At 43.1% G+C, this 26,773-nt stretch overlaps 1 protein-coding gene across 1 annotated transcript in view; it reads right to left on the minus strand.

Moving 5' to 3' along the window:
• Positions 1-5,977: 5,977 nt before the first annotated feature.
• LOC122802816 (protein NPAT) overlaps positions 5,978-26,773 on the minus strand; it is a gene marked incomplete in the record, with an annotated part of 1,438,521 nt that continues 1,417,725 nt past the window's right edge. The window contains 1 exon segment of the mRNA XM_044072621.1: positions 5,978-7,188. Within this exon segment, the coding sequence (XP_043928556.1) occupies positions 7,102-7,188 (87 nt within the window).

Raw genomic sequence — 26,773 nt, forward strand, 5'->3', positions numbered from 1 at the left:
TTTTCAAAGAAAATTGGAGTTTAATTACCCAGGACAGATGGGTATTGGATATCATACACCACGGCTACAGGTTTTATTTGCATACCTTTGCCTCTTTCAAAGGCATGCCACCTCCCCAACAAAGAATAGAGGCTCACAAACAGGTTTCTCTGTTGCTCCAACTAGGGGCCATACAGCCGGTCCCTCTGCAAGAAGTGGGCCTAGGATTTTATTCTCGCCTGTTCCTAGTACCAAAGAAGGGGAACACGTGGAGACCAATTTTGGATTTATCTATCCTCAACACTTATCTGGACATTCCCAAGTTCAAAATGTTGACGTTGCAGCAGCTTTTACCTCTGCTGGGCAAAGATCATTGGATGGTAACTTTGGATCTCAAGGAGGCTTACCTTCATGTTCCTATCAGACTCAGTTGCAGAAAGTATGGGACTTCTCACTATCAGTTCTCTGCATTGCCCTTTGGCTTATCTAAAGTTCTGGCTCCAGTGATAGCTTTCTTCAGGCTAAAAGGAATACAGATCTATCCTTATTTGGACGACTGCCTAATTCTGGCTCAAGGAAGGGAAGAGCTTCTTCATCATTTAGAATATGTGATAGCAGTGCTAAGATGCCTAGGGTATTCTGTGAACGAAATAAAGTCCAGTCTAGTACCCTCTCAAGACATGTGCTTTCTGGGTGTGAGACTGAATACAGCAACCCAGATGGCCAAGAGTCTATCCTTTACTTCCATCAACTATCTCATCAGTCCGCTGCTGACTGCAAAGACAGTCCTTCAAGCCTTAGGGTTCATGGCATCTTGTATTCTGGTGCTTCCCAATGCCAAACTGCATATGAGAAGCTACAATGGTATCTCAAAATGTATGGACACAGCACTGCCAGGATCTGGACACTGTCATTCAAATAATACCTTGCATTCAGAAGGAATTTTAGTCAGATTTTAATGACGGATGCCCTCAGACAAAGCTTGGGGGCTCATCTAAATGGAAAGTGGATACAAAACAAGTGGCCTGTCAGACTACAACATCTGCATATCAACATGAAGGAGATGTTAGCAGTCCAGTTTGCATTAATAGCTCTTCCAGGACAGGTGTTGATTCTAACAGACAACACAACTGTCATGTGGTACATCAACAAGCAAGGGGAACGATTCTATCCCTCTATGCAGGCAAGCAATGATTTTGTGGAGACTGCTCTCTCAGTTACAGCTCAATCTTTCAGGGCAGGTTTTCTGCCAGGCACAGAACTCCTTAGCAGATGTGTTGAGCAGGATCCTCATGTATTTGACAGTGTCATCAGACATAGATCTGTTCTTCCACTAAACCATCAGCTGCCAAAGTTTTGCACAAAAAGGTTTCATCCCACAGCTTGGAGAGTGGATGCTCTTTCTTTCAATGCAATCTTCATGTGTATGCCTTTCCACCTCTGCCTCTCCTCCCAAAGGTACTTCTGAAGGTCAGACAGGACAAGCCAAGGATGATTTTAATAGCTCCAGATTGGCCTCGACAGCACTGGTACCCATTACTAAGAAGTCTCACCTGTTGTCACAGGACAGCCATTTGCTCAATGTCAAGCTTCACTCTCTGCACCTAACAGCCTGCAGCAAGTTTTGAATGTTATTTTGGAAGCTAGGAGGCCTAGTACAAGGAAAGTGTACGCAGACAAATGGAAGGGATTTTTTTTTGGAGTGCAGCTAAAGATTTTGATGTTTCTGAGCCTAATTTGTGTGTGGCTCTTCAATATCTTACTGAGTTACTAGACAAAGGTTTGTCTTTCTTCTATTAAAGTTCATGCTGCAGCAATTTCAGCTCACTATGATTGCTCATCCTTTGTTCAAGCAGACTCCTGCTTGGGATCTCAATTTTGTGTTGGAGAAACTCACTCACAACCTTTTGAGCCTGCAGCTACTGCTGAAGAAAAATATTATTTATGGAAGACTGCTTTGTTGGCCAGGTTTCTGAATTACAGGCCCTTATGGCAGTTGAGCCTTTCTTGATTTTCCATAAGGATATTATGCCTAAGGTGGTTTCTAGTGTGGCTTTAAACCAGACTATTCATTTGCCTACTTTTTATGCAAACCCCAAAATAAGGGGAAAGATTTTGCACACTTATTTGGACAGAACTAAAGGGTTCAGGCAGTCTCAACAGTTGTTTGTTGAGTTCCCAGGGCAAGCCTGTGTCAAAACAAACTATTTCTAAGTGGATTGGGTTTTGCATTGCTTTCTGTTATTCCCCATCATGGCAAGGAGGTTCCAGCTGGGATTAGGCCTCATTCCACTAGGGCTACAGCAACCAAGGATATTTTGGAGGCAGCTACTTGGTTCTGTGCATACTTTCTTTAGGCATTATCACCTGCCACTTTAAGTCCAGGGCTGGTTTGGCAGCTCCTGCTTCCTTATAGTTAGCCATCCTCCTCCTCTCAGCTTTGGGATTCTCTACCCAAGTGTGTGACTGCAGCAATGTGAGAAGAACAAAGTACAGTTTTGTACCTACCATAAATGTAGATGTTCGAGATCTCCATTGCTGCATTGTACATATAGTTAGTGCAAGGGTGGTTGGTTGTTTGTTTGCTGTCTTTTGGTTTTGACCTTTATTTTAAGGTCTAGGACTGCAGCAATGTGGATCTTCGAACATCTACATTTATGGTAGGTACAAAACTGTACTTTATAACCTATGACATAAGGAGATAAACTAATAATACACAAATACACATACAAACACACCCAGTTTTCTCTCATGTGGCCAAAATAGTGCTCAAGTTTGAAGAATCATTGTTTTATACATTTTGCATATATACATTACTTTTAAAATATGTCTGACCCTTACTCTGAAATGTACAACGAATACAATGAATTTGTTTTTGTACCATTGCCAATGTTATTCTGATTCCTAATGAACAGACTAGTTAACCCCAGATGTTTAGATGTTTTCTTCTTACTGTGAATTGAATGTTCACAGGCGATAACACCTCTAAAACGTGTATGCTAATAGTCTCTCATTGTGGATGAGAATGAATGTATGGTTTAAGCAAATGAAGCCTGAAATTCTTGTTTGATGTAAACCTAAAGCAGCCTCTCCTACTGTAAGAATATGTGTATGATTAAATCGGAAAGAAAAATCTGGAAAACAAGTCACAAAAGGGGTTAGAGTCAGGCAGCTCACATTTTAATTTGCTGATCAGCAAAATATAATTTTAGTTTCATATAAGTGACACTTTTGTGTGTTACTATCTTTGGATCCATTTGTGTATAAAACTTATTTTTATCAATGCAATTTTGTAAATAAAATTAAAGAAACGGAAATTAAAATATCACAGCAGAACTTTGCAGAGCCAAAGAATCCTGCTGGCAAAACAGCACTTTAAGTTTCTAATATTACAGCATCCACAGTCTGTGTCAATCACCTGTATTGAATTCCTTAATACTGATTAACCTTGGGAGACTTTTAAGATGGATGCATACTGAGTAACAGCATAATTTCAGCTATCCCAATGTGAACACAGAAACTCACAAAAGAAAGGCAGTGAATTTGTCTTTCTGAGTAAATTTCAGTTACTGGCTGGTAAGTGTACTGCCTGGATGCCAGCAAAGAAGAAATTTAGAGAACCTGAAAGAAAATCAATCACAGAAAATATGGTGAAACATGAAGTAGGAAGATTCTGCCAATAGGGATGACTGCAATTAGAGGTACAGAAAATAAGCAAGAGACGTCTGGAATTTACTGGAAGAAACTGGCAAAGGAACTAAGGTACTGGGAGCAAATAATTAGAGTGGAAAACGTAACAACGGGAAGAGGTCAAAAATACATTTGGACTGCAGGCTAGAGACTGATATCAATCCTTGATAGGGAAGGCAAAGTACAGGCAAAGAGAAAGAAATAAAGGGATTGCAAGGGAAAGTTTTTAGATGAATCTACAACAGAAGCTGCTGTTAAAAAGGGATAATTAGTAGGGCATATAAACTAGTGCATAATAATTGTAGGAATCAATCTGAGGAAAATAGAAAGGACTGGGAGGAGAGAGACTGGATATGAAATTCACAAAGTAACAGTGGAAGGATATATATATGGCTCCCAAATATTCAACAAATATTTAGGATTTTTGCTCGGAAGTGTTTGCAAAGGTATTTTTATACCCCCAATTAGACTGCAAAGAATTTTGCTCAGATCACAAATGCTGATAGGGAAGAAAGAGGTAATTGGGAACATATTTTTAGGAAGTATGAGTTGGCAGACTTTAAAAATTTCCTGCAGACTACTCTTGTCACAAATACTGTGTGAGCAAATTAATGTAACTAAGGAAATAATTTTTTGAGATGTGATACAGGATCTGAACTGCCTAGACATAGTAAGGCCTTGCGGAGTTTAATTCTGGTAGCTGCCAAAAAAACAATTATTAGAAAATGTAAATTTCAAGTCCAAATCAACCATATTAGTAGTAACAAATATAGTAGCATTGATAAAAGAATCGGAAGTTGGATATTTAGAAAAGGGTAGGGACAAATTACATAGAAAAAGTGGGAATTGTGGGAACAATATGTGGAGAATAATGTTTTGGCGGAGGAATGAGGTTTAAGGGAAGGCAGGAACTGAATGAGCTATGCAATGTTCAGTTGACAATGATTGTATAGCAGATTATATGTAATGTATAATGTTTGCAGCTGAAAATATATAAATATGGTTTATTTTCATTTATATAAATGTATGATTGCCTATGTCATAATTGATAATTCAATAAAGATATTTTTGTTTAAAAAATGTTGATCAACCCTGACACTTTGTGTTGATATAAAAGTTATGTACTTAGCATAACTAGGCATCTGTGTTGTCCAATTTTATTATGCATCACTACTGGGTCTACAGATCCGACCTTGGATCAGACTCTGCCATTTTAACAGAATTACAACCTGAGCCTCAATCTCCTAAATCAACCACTACTTCTCTAACCCCTCAGATCGAGTTATGCATCATTACTGGGTGAAAATGTTCAATTAGCAGTAGCACTGATTCAAATCATTTGACTGCTTTTATTTAACATAAAGTTATTGTATGAAACTACATGCAGTGACCTTGTAATTTGGACACTTGTAACTGATCTTGGACAAAGACATCTAACAGTTTATTTGGTCTTGGGCCAATGCACTTTTTTCTGAGAGATTAACTCTGTACACTCCAAAGCCTGGACAGCCCTATATCAAGCTTCTGTTTCCCCGAATAGAGGGGGCCTAATACCAACCTTTGATACTAATCAGACAAACTAGTTCTGATCTCTTATGTTGCTCTAAATTCCCATCACTTGGGTTTCCCCAGGGGAGTATTAAAAGTGATCACTTCTGTCAGTCACAAAGCTGATAACTTAGTGATATGGACAGACTACAGAGGATTGGCAACTATGCATTTATTTTGTCCCCATGGTCTTCCTCACACCGCCTGGGAGGTCCCCTTCACCTTGCGGAGACAAGCCGGTGTTTGTTTTTCATATTATCTTGCAAATACTTAAAGATAAACTTGACTTACATCTGAAGTTTTACTTAAGGCAAAATCAATCATCTGCTCTCAATCATTTCCACTTATTGTTTTTATGCTAAATTTGTTTACAAATTTACTACCTATGAAAAACTAACACTACTTGGCTACTCTTGAATAAAGCAAAAAGTTTATCTTGAAGAAAACTCCTCCATAGATTATTTTGTCAGATTCTAGTGGTGCTAGGATTTTTTGTTCCTTCAGCCGTTCACCAGTTTTCTGCCAGCTTACTTGACTATGGAACATAGGAGAAGGAGGTAACATTTGCATTGTTTATACAGAACCTCTCAGATTTACATAATTTGAACTGTACCAAGAGAGGAAAAAAAAAGGTTTACCAACATGCAAAGCCTCAGAATACATAATGTTTTTCATGATGGTAAACTATGCAATACTAAAATCTTTGTGTGCTGATGTATGCATACTTCATTTTCACACAAAAAATACTGATACACAGCAGTCCTTGTAAAAGATATTTATTTGTTTCGACATCTGAAATTTACAAGTTGGGCTTAACCATATCTGAACATAGTTTTTCTTTTTCTGTTGATTTAAAATACATTCTTTTCAATATACATACTTAACATTCTGTACAAATTATATTATCAAACTGCAGATATAAAACAACTGAAAACTAGCAGAAAAGATGGGCCATAATCTTAATTCTTAAGGTGGTGGTAGTCAGTTAGCTAAAGAAAGGCTTTTAAGCATTACAATGCCATCCATGTTAATGTAAATTATAACTTGCATTAAATGGGGTAGTACAAATCAGGAAACCCATATATTTTCACAGCAATGATGCAACTATATAATGATAAGCAGTGTTCATGGGACTACTACAGGAACACTAAATGACAGCAGCGCTACAGGCACACCGCTGGCAGTAATGCAAAATGTTTCAGCATAAACAATGAATAGCTTAAATGTATTAAGTACACTGTTCCCACAAAACAAAACTCAAGAGTGATGAGGCAAATGTAGACGTCCAAGATCTCAGAAATTAAGGTAGTGATTTCAAAGAGTACATGGGTCCACCACCTGCTCTTCTTGCAGAAAGAAAATTTTTTAAACTGACCATGCCTGCATCATCCATATCACCATTATGGACAATGGTGTGTAGTAAGAACAGCAGTGATTGCTTACAAAATGCACTCCTGTAACCGATTACTGCAACCATTCTAGCATTTGTTAATACATTAGTGCACCAAGGAGAATAAATACTTCTGAAGATCCAGTGATAAACAGGAAACAAATCTTGTTACCTATACCTTTAAAGGGGTCAAGATGTACCAGATATTACTAAAACAATTAGTAAAAAATAAAATCACAGTCTCTTATTCATCATATGGCACTGTTTTTCACCACCATTGTGGACACGTGATCCAATCAGATTCATCATCCCAGTTATTGTACTCAACTCTAGATGAAAAGAAACTGCAGAAACGGGAATCCCAAAAGGCCTTGGTAAGAATTCTGAATTAGAAAGGCAGTGGTGTAACAAGTGAAAGAGGCTCATATGCTCCACCTACTGAAGGAAAGGTAAAGCTCAGAAAACTTGTAGCTACAGCCATCCACCAAAGTACTTCACTCATCATAATGCAATGATGATAAAAACTTATCCACATCCAGACCAGTTGGAAAGGAGTCCAGCAACTTCTTTTTCTTTTGTTTCTGTGAAAACAAAACAGAAAACATGAATAAACGTGTGTAACATTAGACTTCAAAACACTCAAAGAAGCAAGTGTTTGAAACTGGCAGTAATTTGCCAACCAAATGGTGGCAGTTTGTTCCATCCGATAATAAAGCCCTTCTTTGCTTACAAAGTAGCAGCAGAAGCAAGTTCTTCCAGAGTAAGACAGGAAATGTTATACTTAATAATGCTCGCTCACTTCAGTTACACTTCATTGAAACCTCTATGAAGTAAGCTACCATCCAGAAGAATTCAAATTTAGATGATGTACAAGTCTCATCCTGCCTGAGATGCAGGCAACAGGTAAAGATAACAAATGTAAAACATGACACTGAGCATATTAATATTCATTTTTATGTTAACATGGTGGTCCCTCCTTTGGGCCTTTTGCAGCCACAACCCACTTCACAAAAGAAAATGCACTACACATGGAAAATTTTGCATACCAAACAGATTAGTAGGCTTTAAAAGGAGTGAAGAAATAAAAAGTTATGTAATAACCATAACGTTCCATCTGAGTAGGTAAACTTCATTTGTCAGCAACCTATGGGTCTTCGGATCCATATCGGATCTGAGCCGGCAGTTTCCAACAGCATAGATCCGAGCTCCAAGCTCCTCCCCCTACCCATAATCCCCTGCCAACCCTACCTGACCTCAGATCGAGTTTGCCCACAGCTAGATAAGCATACAAACAATCACCCGCAAAACTAGCTACATACCCTTGCCATAAGGAAGGTAACATCTCGAACATCCGAAGGTCAGGGGGACGGAGGGGGGGGGGGTCAGTTGCTGACAAATGAAGTTTACCTACTCAGATGGAACGTTATGGTGAGTACATATCTTCTTAATCTGAAGAAGTTAACTTCATTTGTGCATCAACCTATGGGACAGAGTCCCCAGCTACCTAAATCTTGGGCGGTCCTCAAGGAAGGATGTTCCGGAGCACTGCAGAGCCAAAGGATGCTCTCCCTCTATAGAAAATATCCAGCTTGTAGTGATTAATGAAGGTATGAGACGAAGCCCATGTTGCTGTTGAGCAGATATCATCCAACAAGAGTCGAGAACAAAAGGCCGCCAAGGTAGAGACAGACCGGGTAGAGTGGGCATGGACTCCTAGAGGTGCGGGCAGACCAGTACTTTCATATGCCAACAGAATACACTGAGAAATCCATTTGGACAGTGTGACTTTAGAAACAGCCTTTCCTAAGTTAAATTTGGCAAAGGAAGTGAACAACTGATCTGATTGCCTATGACCAGCTGTTCTGTGTAAATAAAAGTGCAGTTGTCTGTGCAGATCCAACGAATGTAACTTATGTTCCCCTTTGTTCTGGTAGTTGGGGAAAAAAACTGGTAGGTTAATGGACTGATTAATATTCGATTTGGATGCAATTTTTGGAAGAAAGGAGGGATTGGTCCTGAGGTAGACTCTGTCTTTGTAGAAGGACAAATACGGTGGTTTTGCACAAAGGGCTTTAATTTCGGAAACCCTTCGAGCTGAGGTGATAGCTACAAGAAAGGCAGTTTTCCATGATAAAAATTTTAGCTCTACTGAAGATGCAGGTTCAAAGGAAGGGGCTTTAAGTGCCTGCAGTACCAAAGTTAAGTCCCAAGGAGGGACTGCTTCCTTCACCGGGGGTCCGAGTAAGAAGGTACCCTTCAGAAAGGCCTTACATAACTTAAAGGAGATCAACGGTCCAAGGTCGCTTCCTACGTGATAGTGAGAGATAGCCACCAATTGAACCTTGACTGTAGAAGAGCTGGCACCCTGATCGAAGAGTCCGGATAGGAAATCTAACACCGCAGGCAGCGGAGCTGTGAAAGGATCTAGATCTCTGTGCTCTGCCCAAATAGAAAAACGTTTCCATTTGCCATCATAGACCTTTCTGGTGGATGGCTTATGCGCCGCCAACAGAATAGCTTTGACCTGGGAAGAGATACCGGGAGTCCTAGCTAACTTTGGAACTGGATCAACTAGGCCGTGAGCTTAAGATTGTCCAGGTTCGGGGTTGGAAGATCCAATGGATGGGTTATGAGATCCGGAATGGGATCCAGAATCCAGGGAGGATTCACTAGGTGAGACCAAAGATACGGGAACCAAGCCTGGCGAGGCCAGAATGGGGCAATGAGGATTATCTTGTTCTGCAACCGACTGGCTTTCTGTAGAAACTTCAACATCAGCGGAAGAGGAGGATAAGCATAAAGGAGACCGGGGGCCAAGCATGCACCAGAGCGTCTCGTGGGGATTCCCCGGGTGGGGGAATTAGAGCAAAGTAGTCGTTGCATTTCGCATTTGAAGGAGAGGCGAAAAGATCGCAACGAGGTTGACCCCAAGTGGAGAATATCTGCTTCGCTACTTCTGGGTTCAGAGACCACTCGTACGGTGAGAGGATGGTGCAACTCAACTTGTCTGCTAAAATGTTGGACCGTCCCGGAATGTGCGTCGCTATGAGAAAGCGGTTGGTGGAAATCGCCCATTCCCATACTCTCATGGCCTCTAGACAAAGGGGATAAGATCTGGTTCCTCCCGGTTTGTTGATGTACCAGACCACTGTCATGTTGTCCGTCTGGACTGCAATCGTTCCTACGGGAAGAAGGCTCTGTAGTGCTTGCAATGCCAAAAGCACCGCCCTCATCTCTAGGACATTGATATGCAGAGAGGTCTCCGTGTGCCTTGGACTGTCCTGCCAGCACAATACCCCCCCCCACCCGAGGCAAGAGGCATCCGTGGTCACCGTGGTTAGGGGAGGGGGCATAGAAAAGGGGCGCCCCTTCTGGAGATCCAGGGATTGGAGCCACCATAAGAGGGCCTTCCTGCAAACCCTGCTGAGGGGAATAGGGTGGTACAGGGGGAATTTCAGAAAAGACCATTGAACATGGCGAGTCCATTGCAGGACTCTCATGTTCAGACGTGCCATCGGCAATAGGTTGATGGTGGCCGCCATCGAACCCAAAGCCCTCAGGACCAATTCCGCCGGGGGTGCCTGGGGTAGGAGGATGGCCCGCACATGGAGTCTTAAAGTCCGCACTCTGTCTGGAGGTAAAAGGTCTAGACGCCTGTTTGTGTCCTACCTAGCTCCGATGAAATCTATGGTTTGAGTTGGAGAAAGGGAAGATTTCTCTATGTTGATAGTGATCCCCAGCCGGGTCGCTAGGTGAAGAAAGGAGTTTCTGGCTGTGCAGAGGAAATGCCTTGTGGAGGCGGTCAGGAGCCAGTCATCCAGGTATGGGAAAACCTGAATGCCCTGCAGTCGCCATCACCGACAGAACTTTGGTCAACACCCTGGGGCTGTGGTGAGACCAAAGGGAACGGCCCTGAATTGGTAATGGCTGGCTCCTAGCCGGAAGCAGAGAAATCTCCTGGATCATCTGTCCATCAAAATGTGGTAGTGCGCATTTCTGAGATCTATAGAGCACATCCAGTCGTTCTCCTGCAGGAGGGGGAGAATGGATTGAAGCGTGACCATCCGGAACTTTTCCTTGGTTACTGACAGGTTCAAGAGGGACAGGTCAAGGATCGGTCTGAAGTCCCCCGTCTTTTTTGGCACCAAGAAGAACCTGGAGTAAAAGCCTGATCCGTACTGGTCTGGGGGGACGTGCTGGATGGCTCTTTTTTCTAGCAGCCGCTGGATTTCTGCAGCTGCGGCCTCCCTCTGCTCGGGTGGGACGTCGGGGAGGTGTCTGGGATTGCAAGGGAAATGGGAGAATGGGATCTGGTAACCTCTGGATATGATGCGATGCACCCAGTGGTCGGTCGTGATGGACTCCCAAAGCAGCTAGGTGCCTCGAGAAGCGCCCCCCCCCCCCGACTGCCTCCAGAGTGGAGCAGTCGGGTAACCCTTCAGGGCTGTTGCGTGGGCCGGTCAGAGAACGGTTCCCTGGACCCAAAGTTCTTCGGGCCCCCTCTGCCTCTAGGGCAGCGTCCACCCTGTCCTCCTCTGCCGTGGAAGGACTGGGGGTCCGGAGCAAAATGGGGCTGTTGCGACTTCCGGAACCACATCTTCCTCTGTCCCTTTTGGTTATTGGAAAAGGACATCTGGGGAGCAGAGAAGCGGACTCCGATGGCAGACAATGTCTTCCCGTCCTTCTCGCTCTGGACCAAGGTATCACGTATGATTTTGCCAAAGAGGGCAGAACCATCGAAAGGGGCATTAGCGAAAGATGCCTTAAAGAATTCCGCGAAATTACAGTGGCAGAGCCAGGCCTGTCGTCTCATAACGACGCCTGCTCCGCTAGCTCTAGCGGCCCCTTCCATGGCGTGAGACTGCAGCCGCATAGAGGTGTTCGATATAGACCTAAGAGTGGCCATTCGGGAAGAGTACAACTGTTTGTCCTCAGCCGACATGGACTCCGGGGGCGACGCGGCATACTCTTTGATAAGGTCTCGCTGCAGTCGTATGACATGTGCCATGTAGTTCAGTGACCTCACTGAGAAGGTAGCTGAACTAAAAACCCGCTTCCCTAAGCGATCCATCGACCGAGACTCCTTGTCTGGAGGATGGACCGAGGGACTCTCCTGGGCTAATTCCCTTTTAGTGTCCGCTGCCACCAACATGGCATCTACAGGGGTTCCCTTACTCCAGTGCGATCTGTCGAAGGGTGGACAGAGTATTTTATCAGGTCTTTTTGGGACTGGCTCCACAGTGTCTGGCTCCTTCCATGTCCTGATAGTGATCAGATCTACCAGGGGGTCAGCTGGAGGGGACACCCAAGAAATAGACGGGCCTGCTTCAAACACCTCCAGGAACACAGATTCGTCCGAGGTAAGCTTTGGGGCAGACCACCCCCCCTAATCCTGAGCATCTCCATGATGTCTCCAAATGAGACGTCCTCGGGGGGGGCTGTCCGTGGAGACCTCAACAGCAACGTCAACGGAACAACCTGGGACATCGGAGCAGGCTGTCCCTGGCACTGGCTGATTGAAGTCGGACTCATCTGAGATGGAGTGCAGGGTGGAGCTGTAGCCAAGGCTGAGGGTCTGGAATCCCTTGACAGGACCCTCTCCACTACGTCGAATGCCGAAGGAGAGCCGCTCTCTCTCGGATCCGAGAGCAGACCCTCCCTCGGATCCGATGGGCAGATTGGGGCTGGAGCCGATGCAGTCAGATCAGAAGGCCCAGTATGCTCCGACCTGGGCGGAGCCGAAGGCACACTGAGACCCTCGGATCTGAAGCTCAGCTCTCGGCTCCGAGAGTTCAGATCTGAAGAAAAGGGACCCGACAGACTCGAGGGCATTGTCGGCGCCGAAGTACCCGATACTGTCTGTGCCGGCACCCCCCTGGCGTCGACGCTACCCAGCTCCGAAAACTCCGAACCCGGGAAGCGGGTCGGAGAAGGAGCAATTGGGTCAAAAAAAGGGGTCGAGCTCCCCCCCAGAGGGGGGGAGGCAGGAGCACTCCCATCTGCAGCTGGGCCTGGAGGAATCTTTTCATCATCCGGTCCAAGTCTGCGTCCATCAGGCTTCGGGTGGATCTGGATAAGGCCACCGAGGGGGGACAGGAGTGCCGCCTCGATGACCTCGATGGGGGCTGGGCCTCCTCCTCCTCCGGTCCCGGTGAAAAAGGTGGAGACTGGAGCTGAGGGGTGGAAGGCTCGGAAGTCCTGGAGGGAGAAGACTGCTTAGCCGGCGGGGCCGATGAAGAGGCCTCGGCCTTCCGCTTGTGGTGCTTCTCCCTCCGCTTCTCTTTCCTGGACTCCCTATCCTCCTGGCCCGAAGCAGGAGGTTGAGTCCCGGCCAGGGGAAGGGAGGCAGGAGTGGCAGTAGCCGCGACAGGAGCCACCGTGGGACCGGAGGACGAAGCTGAGTCCGGGGGCAGCAGTCCCGCCAGAACCAGCTTAGTCCTCCGGTCCTTAAGTGCCCTGGGGTTGAACACCGCACATATGGAGCAACCTGACGACAGCTGTCCAACCCCAAGGCACAACACGCACAGAGTGTGGCCATCCGCTGGGGATAGCTTATGGCCACACTCGGTACACTTGGAGAAAACAGCTTTTGGGGCCTCCGACATACTGAAAGAAAACACACACGCTAGGCCCCAACACACAGCACACTCCCTAATGCACTAACGAGGGTGGGGAAGGAAAACTATCAAGAAGATTAACAGACTGGTAAAAAAAAAAAAAAACTAATGATGGACCTGTACACAACACACGCACACTAAAAATACACAAAAAGGGAGAGAAAAAACAGTAAAAATTTCTCACAAAAAACGCTAAGCCTGGAACTCTGTGATCAAGATGCTGGATGAAACCGGGGCAAACTAGATCTGAGGTCAGGTAGGGTTGACAGGGGATTACGGGTAGGGGAGGAGCTTGGAGCTCGGATCTATGCTGTTGGAAACTGCCGGCTCGGATCCGATATGGATCCGAAGACCCATAGGTTGATGCACAAATGAAGTTAACTACTTCAGATCAGGACTTCCTGGAGAAAATGCATTTACGTACAGGTAAAAGTTGTGAATTCTTAAGACAAAGGAGGTCAGGCTTGAATCCTGGAATGTGCAGCAGAGAAGCAGAAACTTTTAACACCAATTCACTATACTGCCATTTAGGACAACCAGCACCCCCACCCACACTATGGTATAGGGAGCTGGAAGTGCAGAAGCTCAAGTGTAGTTGATTATCAAATGAAGAAAATGGACTGCATTATGTATGGCTACACATGGCTTTCAACAGACGGTACTGTTTGTAAAAACAATTCAATCCAAACCACCTCCACAGAAGGATAGCAGTAAGGACACAATGACTACAGTGCTTCTGGCACTGCTCAAAACCAGAAGTTATGTACTTACCATAATGCTGAATCTTTGTTTTTCTTAGATTGTCCACTTTAAATGATGGGTTATCCACATTCACGGCAGATCTGAGCTATCAGCAAATTCTGCTCACTCCAGAGCTCAAGCTCTTCCCTTCTCCTAAAATGCACCTGACTACCCTCACGCTCCTCAGATCGAGTTTGCACCCTAATGGTGGACTACAGCTGAAGGGAAGAAAGACTGGTAAACTCGATTCAAGATTATGTCTACTATCTGAAAGCCAGGAAGTGACACCGTGACGGTGGAAGGTGGGTAGGATGTGAAAGTGGATGGATTAGGGATAATGAAGATCCAGCGGTACAGAAGTTACACAACTTCTGTATCTTGCATTATCCCACCTGTCCACACTGACTAATGGGACAAAAGCATCAGCTGCTAGATATTCCTGGGTGAAGTCATAACAGGATACTTGAGAGGATGGTGGAGCCAAAGGATGATTTAAACCATGATATCATGTCCTGTTTGCAATGTTTGACAATATGCTCTGCTGACTGTGCTGCTGCAGCACATGCATCATCAATGGATAAATTCTTCAAACAGACCATGAAGTTGCCATGGACCTTGTAGAATGCACATTAGGTTTTCACAGTAAAATTTTGCTACTGATGGAATAAATGTGCATAATACAATTTGATAGCTATCGGTTCAAAATAACTTTTGATACTTTGGAATTCACCTTAGAAAAAGAGTAAGAAACAGAGTTGGTTGCCTTTCCTGAAATCTTTAGTACTTTGTTGGCAAAATGTGTAGTTTTCTATGAGCAACCAAAGAGTGAAGTGAACACCCTTCTTGCTGGAATGGCTTAGGAAGAATACTGTAAGATTGTTTTGATTTAGGATTGATTCCTAAGTGATCTTATGCATAAAAGAGAGGTTAATTCTGAAGGAAACTTTGTCTTTATGAAAAAATCAAATAAGGGGGCTTACAGGCCAAAGTGTGTAATTAGATTCTTCTGGATTAAGTGATATTAAACATAAACTAGGATTTCCAGCAAAGATATTTTAAGTTACAGTAAAATGCAGCCTTGGAGAAGGCCTGAATTAAGGCCTCCAGAACAAAGTACAAATTCCATGGTGGAGAGGAAACTTTATTAGGTGGTCTCAAGAGAAAGGTCCCTTTCAGAAAGGCTTTACAGACTTTCTGGGTAGCAAAAGATGTGGAATTTAAGCCTTGGTGATGGATCCAGGTGGCTGTCAACTGTATTTAATGCTGGAGAAACTAGAGACAGAATCAAGTAAGGTACAAAGGAACTGTAACACTGATGGACACATGACTGAAAAACAATCCAGGCCTTCATGGACTGCCTAAATTAAAATTCTTCTATTTACTCCTGAGTACATCTTTCAAATTGTAGCTTTTTGAGACACACAGTGAATCTGTATAACCCTGGGAGAAGAGAAAAAAAAAAAAAAGAAGAAAAAGAGGATCCCACCATAACAATGGAATTGGAGAAACCGTGCTGTTAGGTTGACAGAAGATATGTTTGGGTGAGGCTTGCTGTACTGGTGAAATAACAGATTCAGCAGCCAAGTTGTTTCTTCAGATGAGACCAAAGCATTGGGAACCAAATTTGCTTGGGCCAAAACATGGCTATGAGGATAAATAAGGCCTTGCACTGAGAAACTTTCTGTGAGAACTTTGTCATTAGAGGTAGTGGACCTCTGAGGGGTTTCAAAGCATACTCTTAGGACAGATAATTGGCTTTCCTTCTTGTTTGCTTTTCAGGAGCTTTTCTTTGATTTTGGGTTCATAAAGCGAAAACTCATAAGTTACATTGCTAAATGATGTCAAAGTTATCTACAGAGTTACGCAAATGCAGCCAGGCATGGCAACACATAGCAATGCCCACATCTACTGCTCTAACAGCAATGCTGTGTAGCAGTACCACAGAGAGAGGGGAGACAAGACAGCATGGTAGCCACCTGGGACTATCTGCTTACATGTACTTGACATTGGAGGCATTTTCCAGCGAGTCCAAACTCTGCTCAGCTAGGACTCTTTGGAATATAGTCATATGGGTGACATAATTAAGCTCCCAGAGTAGCCTAAATGCCTCATCATGTAATTAGTGATGCGCATGAATGTATGAACGGGATTTCCACGGATCCTACCTACTATCTAGCAAAACCACAGCCAAGGGAAAGGGCTTGGCAGAAACAGCGGGGAAAGAAGACTCTGTTGAACTTGACTCTAGTCTGGCACATTTTCATGGCATAAGTATGTTTCTCTTACTAATCAACCTGGACTCCTTGTTGGAAGGATAGACTGTACAGTATTCTTCAAAAAGATCTCTCTTTGTGACCACCTCCACAATAAGAGTCAACAAGAGTGGGCTCTGTCCTTGGGCAGATGGCAAATTTTATACGGCTTGCACAGCATGCACTTTGCAACATCAGGCTCCTACCATGTCCTGTCATGAGGTCAATCATGCAGTTATCAGGAAGGACAACCCAGGAAGCTGAGGTGGCAGTTCTGAATACTTCAGATAATATTTGTGGCAGTAGGATAAGTGCCCTTCTGTTTCATCAGTTACAAAATTTCATCAAATTTGGGATTTTCAGCTGGAGATTGAGGGGAGCCTTCCCATTCACCAAGGTTTCTGTTGAAGGTGAGAACTTCCATAGGGGAATTGAGTGCTTCATTTTACACTTGCACTTTAGAGGGACCTCTGGAAAGTGATCTTTTTAAGTTCCTGAAGTACCTGAGCTCCTTGTTGAAGGGGCGGGGGGAGAGTTTGAGACATATGGTACTGCTCTGTTCTTTGGGTCAAAGACAAAGAGTCACAGACTCAGAAAGGCCATTGTTAGTGGGTGTAACTAAATCTGATGGTACATACCTTGCCTGTGTTGAGGGCCAGATGATCCTCTTAAAGAACTCAAAGTCTGAAGCCAAGTCTGATGGTCCCAAGAAGATCCTTGTTGGCATTGAGTCTAACTAAGTCAAAGAGGTAGATTTGATTACTTTGACAACAGAGCCTGAGATGCTGACAGACCAGATGGCTTAGGTGTTTTAAATGTTGGCATCAGTCTCAATGCCTAAGTCTTCAAGACAGAGAACAGCACTACATGAGTCATTGCTGAAAACAGAACCAAGGACCTGGAGAAGAAGGCTTGGTGTCAAGGACCTGGAGAAGAAGGCTTGGTGTTGATACTCAATCTACACTGATGGGATCAGTGTCAAGTATGCTGCATGCAATGTAGGGACAGATGAATTATATCCAGTCAGTGCAGAAGGAGGATGCACAAGAGTAAATGTTGGCTCTGATACCACTGGCACTGAGATGTGCTGAGGAAGGAATATCAGTAACTGGAATCTTTGGATCAACTCAAGTGACCATTGTAACAGAGGGAGATGAGAGAACACCTTGGTTAATCTGGGCCTTAACGAAGGCCCTCATCATTCAATCCCAAGGCAGATGGAGGACCACCTACCAGTGGATTTAATCAGGGGTGGGATGGAATCTGAGACAACTGGTTGGGAATGATGATAGGTCTGGTGTGTGTGTATGTGTGTGTGTGGGGTCATTACCCATGTTTCTTGTGATGGAGGAGGATGTGGAATCTTAGCAGGAGGTGCTAAGGGAAATGTCTCCAATTTTCTCTCTCTTTCCTTTTCTATACCATTTCTTCTATCATCTTTTTTTCAGAAGTATATCTATACAAAATAAAATCAAGCCCTATCCTTGGACAAAAATGCAAAATACTAAGAAAGTTAAATTACAGACAGTTACTGCACTTAAGTAAATACATAAACTCTAATAAAAGGAAAATGTGATAAAGTGGAAAAAAAGTAGGGGGAGCCAATAAGAAATATTAGACAACCTAAACAAGACAGAAAGAGAGGGGAATACTATAGCAATTTTTTTTTAAATAGGCAACAACTATGAGAAGGAATCAGGTAAGAAGTTAGTGTATTAAAAAATCACTGGAAAACTAGAAAAGGAACAACTTATCTAATCTCTGCTAGGGAGATCGGGAGATCACGTCAGTAGCTGAAAGGCAGCAAATGAGATCTGAAGGCTGTAAGGGGATCCAGGTGCAATGTGAGAGAAGGGATCAGCCCAAGTTCTGGAATGTGCACAAGTTGCTGCTGGCTCAGATTCAGGATGAGGGCAGATAACCTATCAATCCAAGTGGATGGATGAGATAATGCAAGATTAAGACAATCTTGGAGACAGTATTTGGAGCAGGTGAAAGTGCTGTGAAAAATGACTAGCTGATCAAGAATGATTTGCAGAATACTCTACTACTGAAAGTGGATTTATTTTTTACCTCACCTGACTAACTGCAACAGCAACTAGTAATGCAAGTAACACCTTCAACACAAGGTATAACTATCCGGGAGTAACATTTTTTAATACAATAAGTGTGCTGAAAAGTTAAACATCGGCTGGGAAACTGCAATACCTGAAAGAATACAGCAGCCACAAAGTTATAAGCAATGCTAAAACCATCTTGCTGTATTTGTAATCTAATGGCAAATCTAGTCCTTTTAGTTACAAAGTTATTACTACAAAGGCTTTCATTATTTTTTAAGCCTCTTCCCCTATTTGCCTGAAGATTCCTTCTCCTACCATAGATTGTTTTTCCTCAATATAAAGCTTAACACTGTTAAACCAACCTTTACACTGTGCAGACACAGGCTTCTGCACCTACCCCCAAATTCACTACAGCTATCCCTTACATCAGTGAAGGTGAACCTTTTGGGCTTGGCATGTCAAAAATTTGGAAAATGCTAATCCTGAACTCTGCTGGTGTGTCAACCCCCCCCCCCCAATAAAAGAGAAACAAGTCTTTGCATATGTATTTATTTTAAAAAATACAGTCCAATCAAGTGTGCTGCTATATATTTTAAAACTAAAAGAAAAATCAGTGACTTATAATAGAGAAAACAATATGTGCACTGATAATTGGGCTTAAAACAGTGCACCAAAAATCACCCTACTTTTAATAGTAATTTTGAATTCAACAGAAAAAATATGGAACACATTGCATTTAATTTGATTAACATCAATTAATGACTTTTTGCTGCTGAGTTTAAATATACAAGTACAGGGTCACATATTTCTTGTATTTGTGTTCATTCAGTTTCTTTGGTAACTTAGGTGTTGGTGAACGCTGATGTGTCACTCAAAACGTTGTGGCGTGTCACCTTTGACACGCGTGTCTTAGGTTTGCCATCACAGTCTTACACAGTAAAATCCAGTCTGGAGCAGGCAAGTCAAACAGCTTACTGTGTCTCCTGACTATGATTTGTCTAGGAGACAGTCACATCTTTGCACTAAGATACAGAGAACACAGATAATTTAGCACTTTCACCTGCTCCAAACACTCTCTGCAACCCAGAAACATGCATCCAATCAAGCCAACATAAATTCAGTTCCTAAACCAATGAGCTACCATATTATGACAGGTTCAACCTATCTCCTTTTGTGTTTTATGCTTGGCATTACTTTCTGGTCCATCTCCAGTATGGTATTCTCTAGCATCTGACATATTTAAATTAAAGAACATTTACTATTAGAATTTCCAAAAACAGCTGTACACTAATCTACAGGTTGATGATAGAGTTTTTCCATGGTGACAAAATGAGAAAAGGACATCAGTAAAGGCTATCAGTTTGCATGTAATTCAGTTACTGACTGAATGCCAGCAATGAAGAAATTTGGAGACCATAAGAGAACATCACCCAGAAAAGAAAAAAAAAAACACCTGGCTTGGAGCAATCTTGAGATCCTTAGGTAAAAAGCAGTTCAAGTTGTAGGTATAGTAGGTAGTTTCTAGTAATTTAGAGGAAAATTTCATCAAATGGACTCAGATGTGCACAGGATGAAATGAAAATAAGGCTGGCTGAGCAGGAGGGCTTCTCAAGAAGACAGAATTCAAAAAATAGTAAGACAGAACACATAGAGAAAACCCTGAGATGATCTGCTGTATCAGAGAAACTGGAAGGAACAGACTACATTAATTTTTAGGGAAGTACAAACAAGCAACTGATCTGGTGCTCCACAGCTGGATTTGTTAACTGATAGGACATAGTATACGCCTTTATGTTCCAAATCTTGCCACAAGAAAGCAGCCAAGACACATACTAGTAAAAAAATACAATCATACCAGTATAAAGAGATATTCCAAAACAAAATTATAGCAAGGTGAAAAGTATTAAACATTTGGGACAACAGAGTGTTTGTAGAAAATGATTATTTACTGTACACCAGGCAGAATAGAATCCAATTTATCCCAGCAATCTGAGAATGTTGAGAGACTGGTGTGATTTTCAAGCAGCTGTATCCAGCTTTCTTCAGAATATTTTTCATGGTAGATAAAAGACATTTTTTGATGCAAAACTAAGAGGCAATAAAAAAGTTTAGTTAATAGAATGTAAGCCAGCAAGCAGAAGTGGGCTCTGCTTTTCATTCTACTAACAATAAAAAAAAAAAAAAAAAAGTTATGTACTCACTATAACGTCCCATCTGTGTTGTCCATTTTCATTTCTACCTCACTGATGGGTTTGGATCCGATCCCTCGCATTCGACTCAGCCGCTATACAAGCTCGTGGTAATCTTGAACTCAAGAGCTTCACCCTTACCCACAGTGCACCAGCCCTCATTACCTCAGATCTTGTTTGCAGCTCATACAAAGAAGTAGCTTATGTAATTTTATGGAAACCTTAAGTAGTAGTATAATAGTGGAAGGAAGGCCAAAGCCATATTTGGAGTCATTAACATAAGAGGAATACCTCACAGAAGAGTTTCTCTATCCGTTGTTCCAGAAAATAATGGAATGGGTCTGGTGGGAGGGAAAGAGGGGTGGAAATGAAAATGGACAATACAGATGGAACTTTATGGTGAATAGATTAACTTATTTTATCTGATGCTGTCAATTTTCATTTCGGCCTCACTGATGGGACAGAGTCCCCAGCTGCTGAATCCCTGGGCGGCCTCAAGTAAGAATATTTCTGAGCACCACTGAGCCAAATGATGCCCTACCCCTAGAAACTAAGTCCGGTTTGTAATGAGATATGAAGGTATGAGGAGAAGCCCAAGTCACTGCCACACAAATATCATCCAAGAAGGCTCTTGAATGAAAAGCTGAGGAAGTTGCTAATAATCTTGTAGAGTGGGCAGGTACTCGCTTTGTGACAAGCAAGTTTAATTTACTATAAACAAAAGAAATACAGTAAGCTATCTGGATAGAGAAATTTTAGACACTGCTTTACCCAATAAGAGAGACAAATAACTGGTCTGAATTTCTTAAGTGTTTTGTTCTGTGCAAACAACATAACTGTCTGTGAACATCTAGTGAATGTAACAAGTATTCTTCCTTATTAGTAAAATTAGGGAAGAAAACTGGAAGGTTGAGAGATTGGTTATGTTGGAAGCTGAAATCACTTTGGGCAAAAAGGATGCATCGGTTCGCAACGTATCTCTATCTTTGTGAAAAATTAAGTATGGAGATTTCAGCGACAAGGCCCGATTTCTGAAATTCTTCTGACAGAGGTAATGACTATCAAAAAGTGTCTTCCCAGAAAGGAACTTCAGATCACAAGTACTTGCAGGTTCAAAGGGAGGAAGTACTAAGGCTTGTAGTACTACGGTTAAATCCCACGGTGGAGTAGGATCTCTAACTGGGGTCTCAAGAGAAGAGTTCCCCTTAGAAATGTCTTACAAAGTTTATGTGATGCAAGTGAACAGCCACCCAGACCAGTTTGATAGCTGAATTCTCTGCTAGTTGAACATTAATTGTGGATGAGCTAGCCCCTTGACTAAAGAGCAGTGCCAAGAATTCCAATACAGAATGAAACAGTCTCACAACGGGGTCTGCATTATTTTGAAGAGCCCAGAGCATAGGTTGTCCAGCTACTACAGGAAATTGAGATGTTAAGCTGTCAGCTTGAGGTTTGGAAGGTCTGGATGAGTTATTTCTGTCAGAAAAGACAGCAGGTCTGGAGCTGGGTCCAGAATCTAGGGTTGATGGATCAGACGAGGCCAAAGGAAGGGGATCCAAATTTATCGAGGCCAAAAGGGGGCAATGAGAATCACCTTGCTCTTCAATGTGGCAGCTTTCTGTAGGAACTTTGGTTTTAGAGGAATCGGGGGGTATGCATAGAGTAACCAGAGTGGCCAATTGTGAATGAGAGTCCCTTGGTGACTCCTCCTATGGGGGAGTTAGGGCAAAGTAGCTGCTACACTTGTTGTTTAGGGGAGAGGTAAAAAGATCTCAAAGTTGGTCCCATGTGTGGAAAATTTTCTTCCACTACTTTCTGGTTCAGAGACCACTCGTGAGGCGATAGAATGTATCTGCTCAATTTGTCTGCTAGCACGTTGTATTTCCCTGGGATGTGCGTTGCTAAAAGAAAGCGGTTGGAAGAGATTGCCCATTGCCAATCCCTTAGTGCTTCTCGACAAAGAGGGTATATGACTTGGTTCCTCCTTGTTTGCTGAAGTACCAAACCACTGACATATTGTCTGTGCATACTGTAACCGTCACTGAAGGAAGAGCTTCCTGAAGGCTTGCAACGTTAAAAGCACAGCTCTCAATTATATAACACTGATATGCAACTTGGCCTCATCAGGGGACCAAGTACCTCGGACTATCTTTCTCAGATAATACCCCCCCCCCCCCCGTCTGGGAAGCATCCATGGTCACTATGGCCTTGGGCTGAGTACGGACAAATAACCGGGCTTGAAGAAATTGATCCGACTGGATCTACCACATCAAATGTTTTTTTCATGAGTTGGTAATTCTTAATGGAGCAAATAAGGGCAACTGTAGAATGGACCATTGAGATGCCAACATTCACTGAAGAATTCTCATGTGAAATCTTGCCATAGGCAGAAGGGGAATTATCTGCCGCCATCAATCCCAGCACTCATATTGCTAGGTGAACTGGAACTGTTGTACTGCAAAGAATTTTGTTTACTTGTGATCTTAAGGTTTGAACCCTGGAGAGAAGCCACTGTAGACATCGAGTCTAGAAGTACTCTGATGAATTCTATGGACTGAGTTGGTTGAAGCTAAGACTCTTCCAAATTGATGGTTATTCCTAGAGAGGTACAAGTTTGAATTATCTTTTCCCTTGCCAAGATGAGTTGATGCCTAGTCGTGGCAGAGATGAGCCAGTCGTCCAAATAGGGAAACAAGCGGAATCCGTGCAGTTTGAGGGGGGCAGCTACCACTGCCACACATTTGGTGAACACCCTGGGGGCTGTGGGGAGACCAAAGGGCAGCTTTCTGAACTGATGACTTGCTCTTAGCCGGAAGCATAAAAATCTCCTGGACTGTCTATCTTTATATGGTAGTATGCATCCTGGAGATCTATTGAGCACATCCAATCATCTTTTTCCAGAAAAGGAAGCACAGACTGAATCGTAACCATCAGAAACTTTGTTTTCTGAACAAACTTGTACAGGTTGTTGAGATCCAAAATTGGTCTCCAGTTCCCTGTCTTTTTTGGCACTAAAAAGAATCTTTAGCAAGTTCCAGATGTCTGAGGGGACATCTTGGATGACTCTTTTGATTAAGAGCTTTTGTGTCAGAAATACTGCTTCCTTCCTCTGACTGGGTGGAACATTGGGGAGTTTTTGGAATTTAAGGGAAGATGGGAAAATAGAATTATCTATCCTCTGGATACGATCCTCTGCACCTAAATGTCATTTATTTCTAGCCAGGCTCTCTGGTGCAGTGATATGCGATCCACGATTGCCTCCACAGAGGGACAATTCGGCCACCTTTCAGGAGCATTGAAAAAGTTTACCAAAGAAAGGTTCTCTGGAACCCTAATGTTGCAGGCCTCCTCTGCCGCAAGGGCGGTGTCTATCATTTGAGCTTCTCCCTCTGGAGGAAGTACCTCCATGTGTGTTCTGGAAATTCCATTGTAATTCTGTGAACCACATCTTTCCACGACCCCCCCCCCCGATAATTCCTCAAAAAGGATCTTTGGAGGACAGAAAAATGTATGCCTATGGCAGAAAGGGTCTTTCCAACTTTCTCACACCCGGAAAGTGTTTCTCTTACTTTGGGCCAAAAAGAAAAGATCTGTCACAGGGAGCATTGATGAATGTAGACTTAAAAGGGTCTGGGTCTGCAAAATTGCAGATGCATCCCAGGCATGTCTCCTAATGGCTACACCTGAACTGATTGCTCCTGAGGTTCCTTCTGCCATGCTGGAAATAAGCCTTATAGAGAAACTAGATATGAATTGTAGGGTTGCCAGCTGAAAAGTGATGGCATCCTTTACATCTTCACACACGGATCCTGCAAGAGTACCTGAACACTCCTTGATCAAATCCCTCTGAAGCCTAGTAAAGTGTGCCAAGCAGTTCAGGGACCTCATGGCAAAAAGTTGCCGAAGCATACACACGCTTCCCAAACCTGTCCATTGCTCGTGACTCCTTGTCGGGGATGGGAGGGCAGTGGTACTCTCATCCACGAGTTCCTTTCTGGTGGCTGCCACCACAAGTATGACAGCAACCGGTGGATCTTTGGACCAAACAGCTTGGTTTCTGGTGGGGACATGATCTTGTCTGGTTTCTTTGGAATGGGCTCAATGGTGTCGGATTCTTTCTAGGCCTGCTGCAAGACTTATTCCAGGAGCTCATCAGTGGGCAGGACCACCCAGAAAGGGGATGGCCCTGTACCAAAAGCCTCTAGTAACATAGATTCTTCCGAAGGGTTGCTGGACTTCCAGCCACTTCACTGTATCAAGATCTCCAAAATGTCTCAGAACGAGAGGTCTTCAGAGAAGACTGTGGGGACTCATCACCCTCATCAAAATCTGTGTCCTCAGTGACTGGTTCAAAGGGAGTCAATATGCTTTCTCTTGCATAACCTCTTTTTAGGGACTTCCTCAGTGGGAGACTATGGGAAAGTATCAGAAATGGTGGGAACACCCTTGTGTAAAGTCTGGGTTTTTGGTAACAGCTGTTCCTGTACAGAAGTTAGTTGAGTCTCGTGGGACACAGGAGAGGGAGCAGAAGATATAGGATACGAAAGGGAAGGCACTGTCTAAGTCTGATGATGAGACAAAGCTCTCTCTCCAGTACCCTAAAAGCAGATTGTACCGGAGAGGGGTAAAGACTCTAATCACAAAGAGTGAGCCTCTGATCCGTAGTCCCTCCCCGCTCTGAGGATATCCACCCAGAGGCTGAAGTCAGACGTGAACTGTCCATCTCCGAGGCTCTGAGATGCAGAGATGGCACTGAAGTTTCCAGAGTCAAATACCGCACCTCAGATCTGACGGGACTGAAAGCTCTCCGGAAAGACTGGATCGAAGAGCTCAGAGCAAGTCTCGGATCAAGGGACAGTAAGGTCCTCGTATCCAAAGCAGATGGAGCAGGCAGACTTGGATCTAATGGCTCTGAGACCTGGCCTGGAGTCACGGGTGGAACTAACAGTGGAGGAGTTTCTGATACTAGGGCTTCCTGACCTGATGGGGTAGGAGCTGAAAAGGGGACATACTAGCTTTGCGCCGAGAACAACATCCTCACAAGCCTCTCTACATCTTCTTCAGTTAGGCTCCTGGTTGAATGGGTACACAGAGCAGATGGGGACTTGGATCTTTCCAAAAAAGGAGAATATCTTGTTCTGGGTATGGTGGAGGTTAAGATCAGAGGTCTTTGGATCCGAACAATCCTGCTTTATTGGAAACTTCAGATCTGAAGAAACAGTCAGATCCGAGGGAGTATGTTTTGACTTTGTCAAATGCGATATAATAGCTGGATCTGAGAATTTAGACTTCTTCCTCATAGGATCTGAACTGTGGGATATGAAGATGGATTTTTTACTGATTTTGATGAAGTAGAAGAGGAGCTGGGAGATGTTAAGAGCCACCTTTTTTTCTCTGTTTTACTTTGGTTCGTCCAGATATATCATCAAAGGATGAGGATAGAAGTCCTTTTAGTATTAGTTTATTTTGTCAATCTGTCAAAGCATGACAGATCACACAGCTTTCTTGGAGGAGATGAGGACCTAGACAGAAGACACACATCAAGTGTGAGCATCTGAAACAGGAATCTTCTGTCCACATTTTTGACACTTTTTAAACCCTGCAGGGCTTTTTCCTTTGTCAGCCATAGTTTCAGTACAAGAAAACAGCAATGGGAAAAAAAAATATATATATATATATATATATATATATATATACACACAAACTTATTTAGAAGAAATCTTTAAGAAGGAAAGAAAGAAAGAGAAAAGAGGGAAGTGAAATACCAACAATGGTATTTGAGGCTACAAAGAACGTAGAGGGATAGGGATTACTAACAATAGTAATACAGATTCTTTATTTCAATAAAAATGAGCACTTTTGTTCACTTCTGAAGAAGTTCACATATGGTTTAAGTGGACGAAAGCGCTTATTTTTATTGAAATTAAGTTTATTGAAGGACTGACGAGCTTTTCTGCTAAATGTCATTGCTTTCCAGACCTGTAGCAGTATTTTGGATTATTTTGTAGCTTGTATCGAGAAATCAGAAGTTAATAGTAATACAGAATACCAGAGAGTGGTAAGGGTGAAAAAAGGGGAAGAAGGTTAAACTTCAGTTATAAAAACGGAAGAAGAAATTCAGAAAATTAGAGCAAGTATTTTGACTACTTATCTACTAATCAATTGAGGGATCAGACAACTGCATCTTATTGCTGGAAGTGGCAAATGAGATCTGAGGTTATGAGGAGTGGTACATTCTGAGTAAGGGAGAAGCTCAAAAGTTCAAGATTGCCACAAGCTTGCACAATAGCCAAATCTGATCCAGGGG

This window comes from Protopterus annectens, chromosome 5.part0 (genome assembly GCF_019279795.1).
Source record: "Protopterus annectens isolate FY-2018-M chromosome 5.part0, PAN1.0, whole genome shotgun sequence".
NCBI classification, from domain to species: domain Eukaryota; kingdom Metazoa; phylum Chordata; order Ceratodontiformes; family Protopteridae; genus Protopterus; species Protopterus annectens.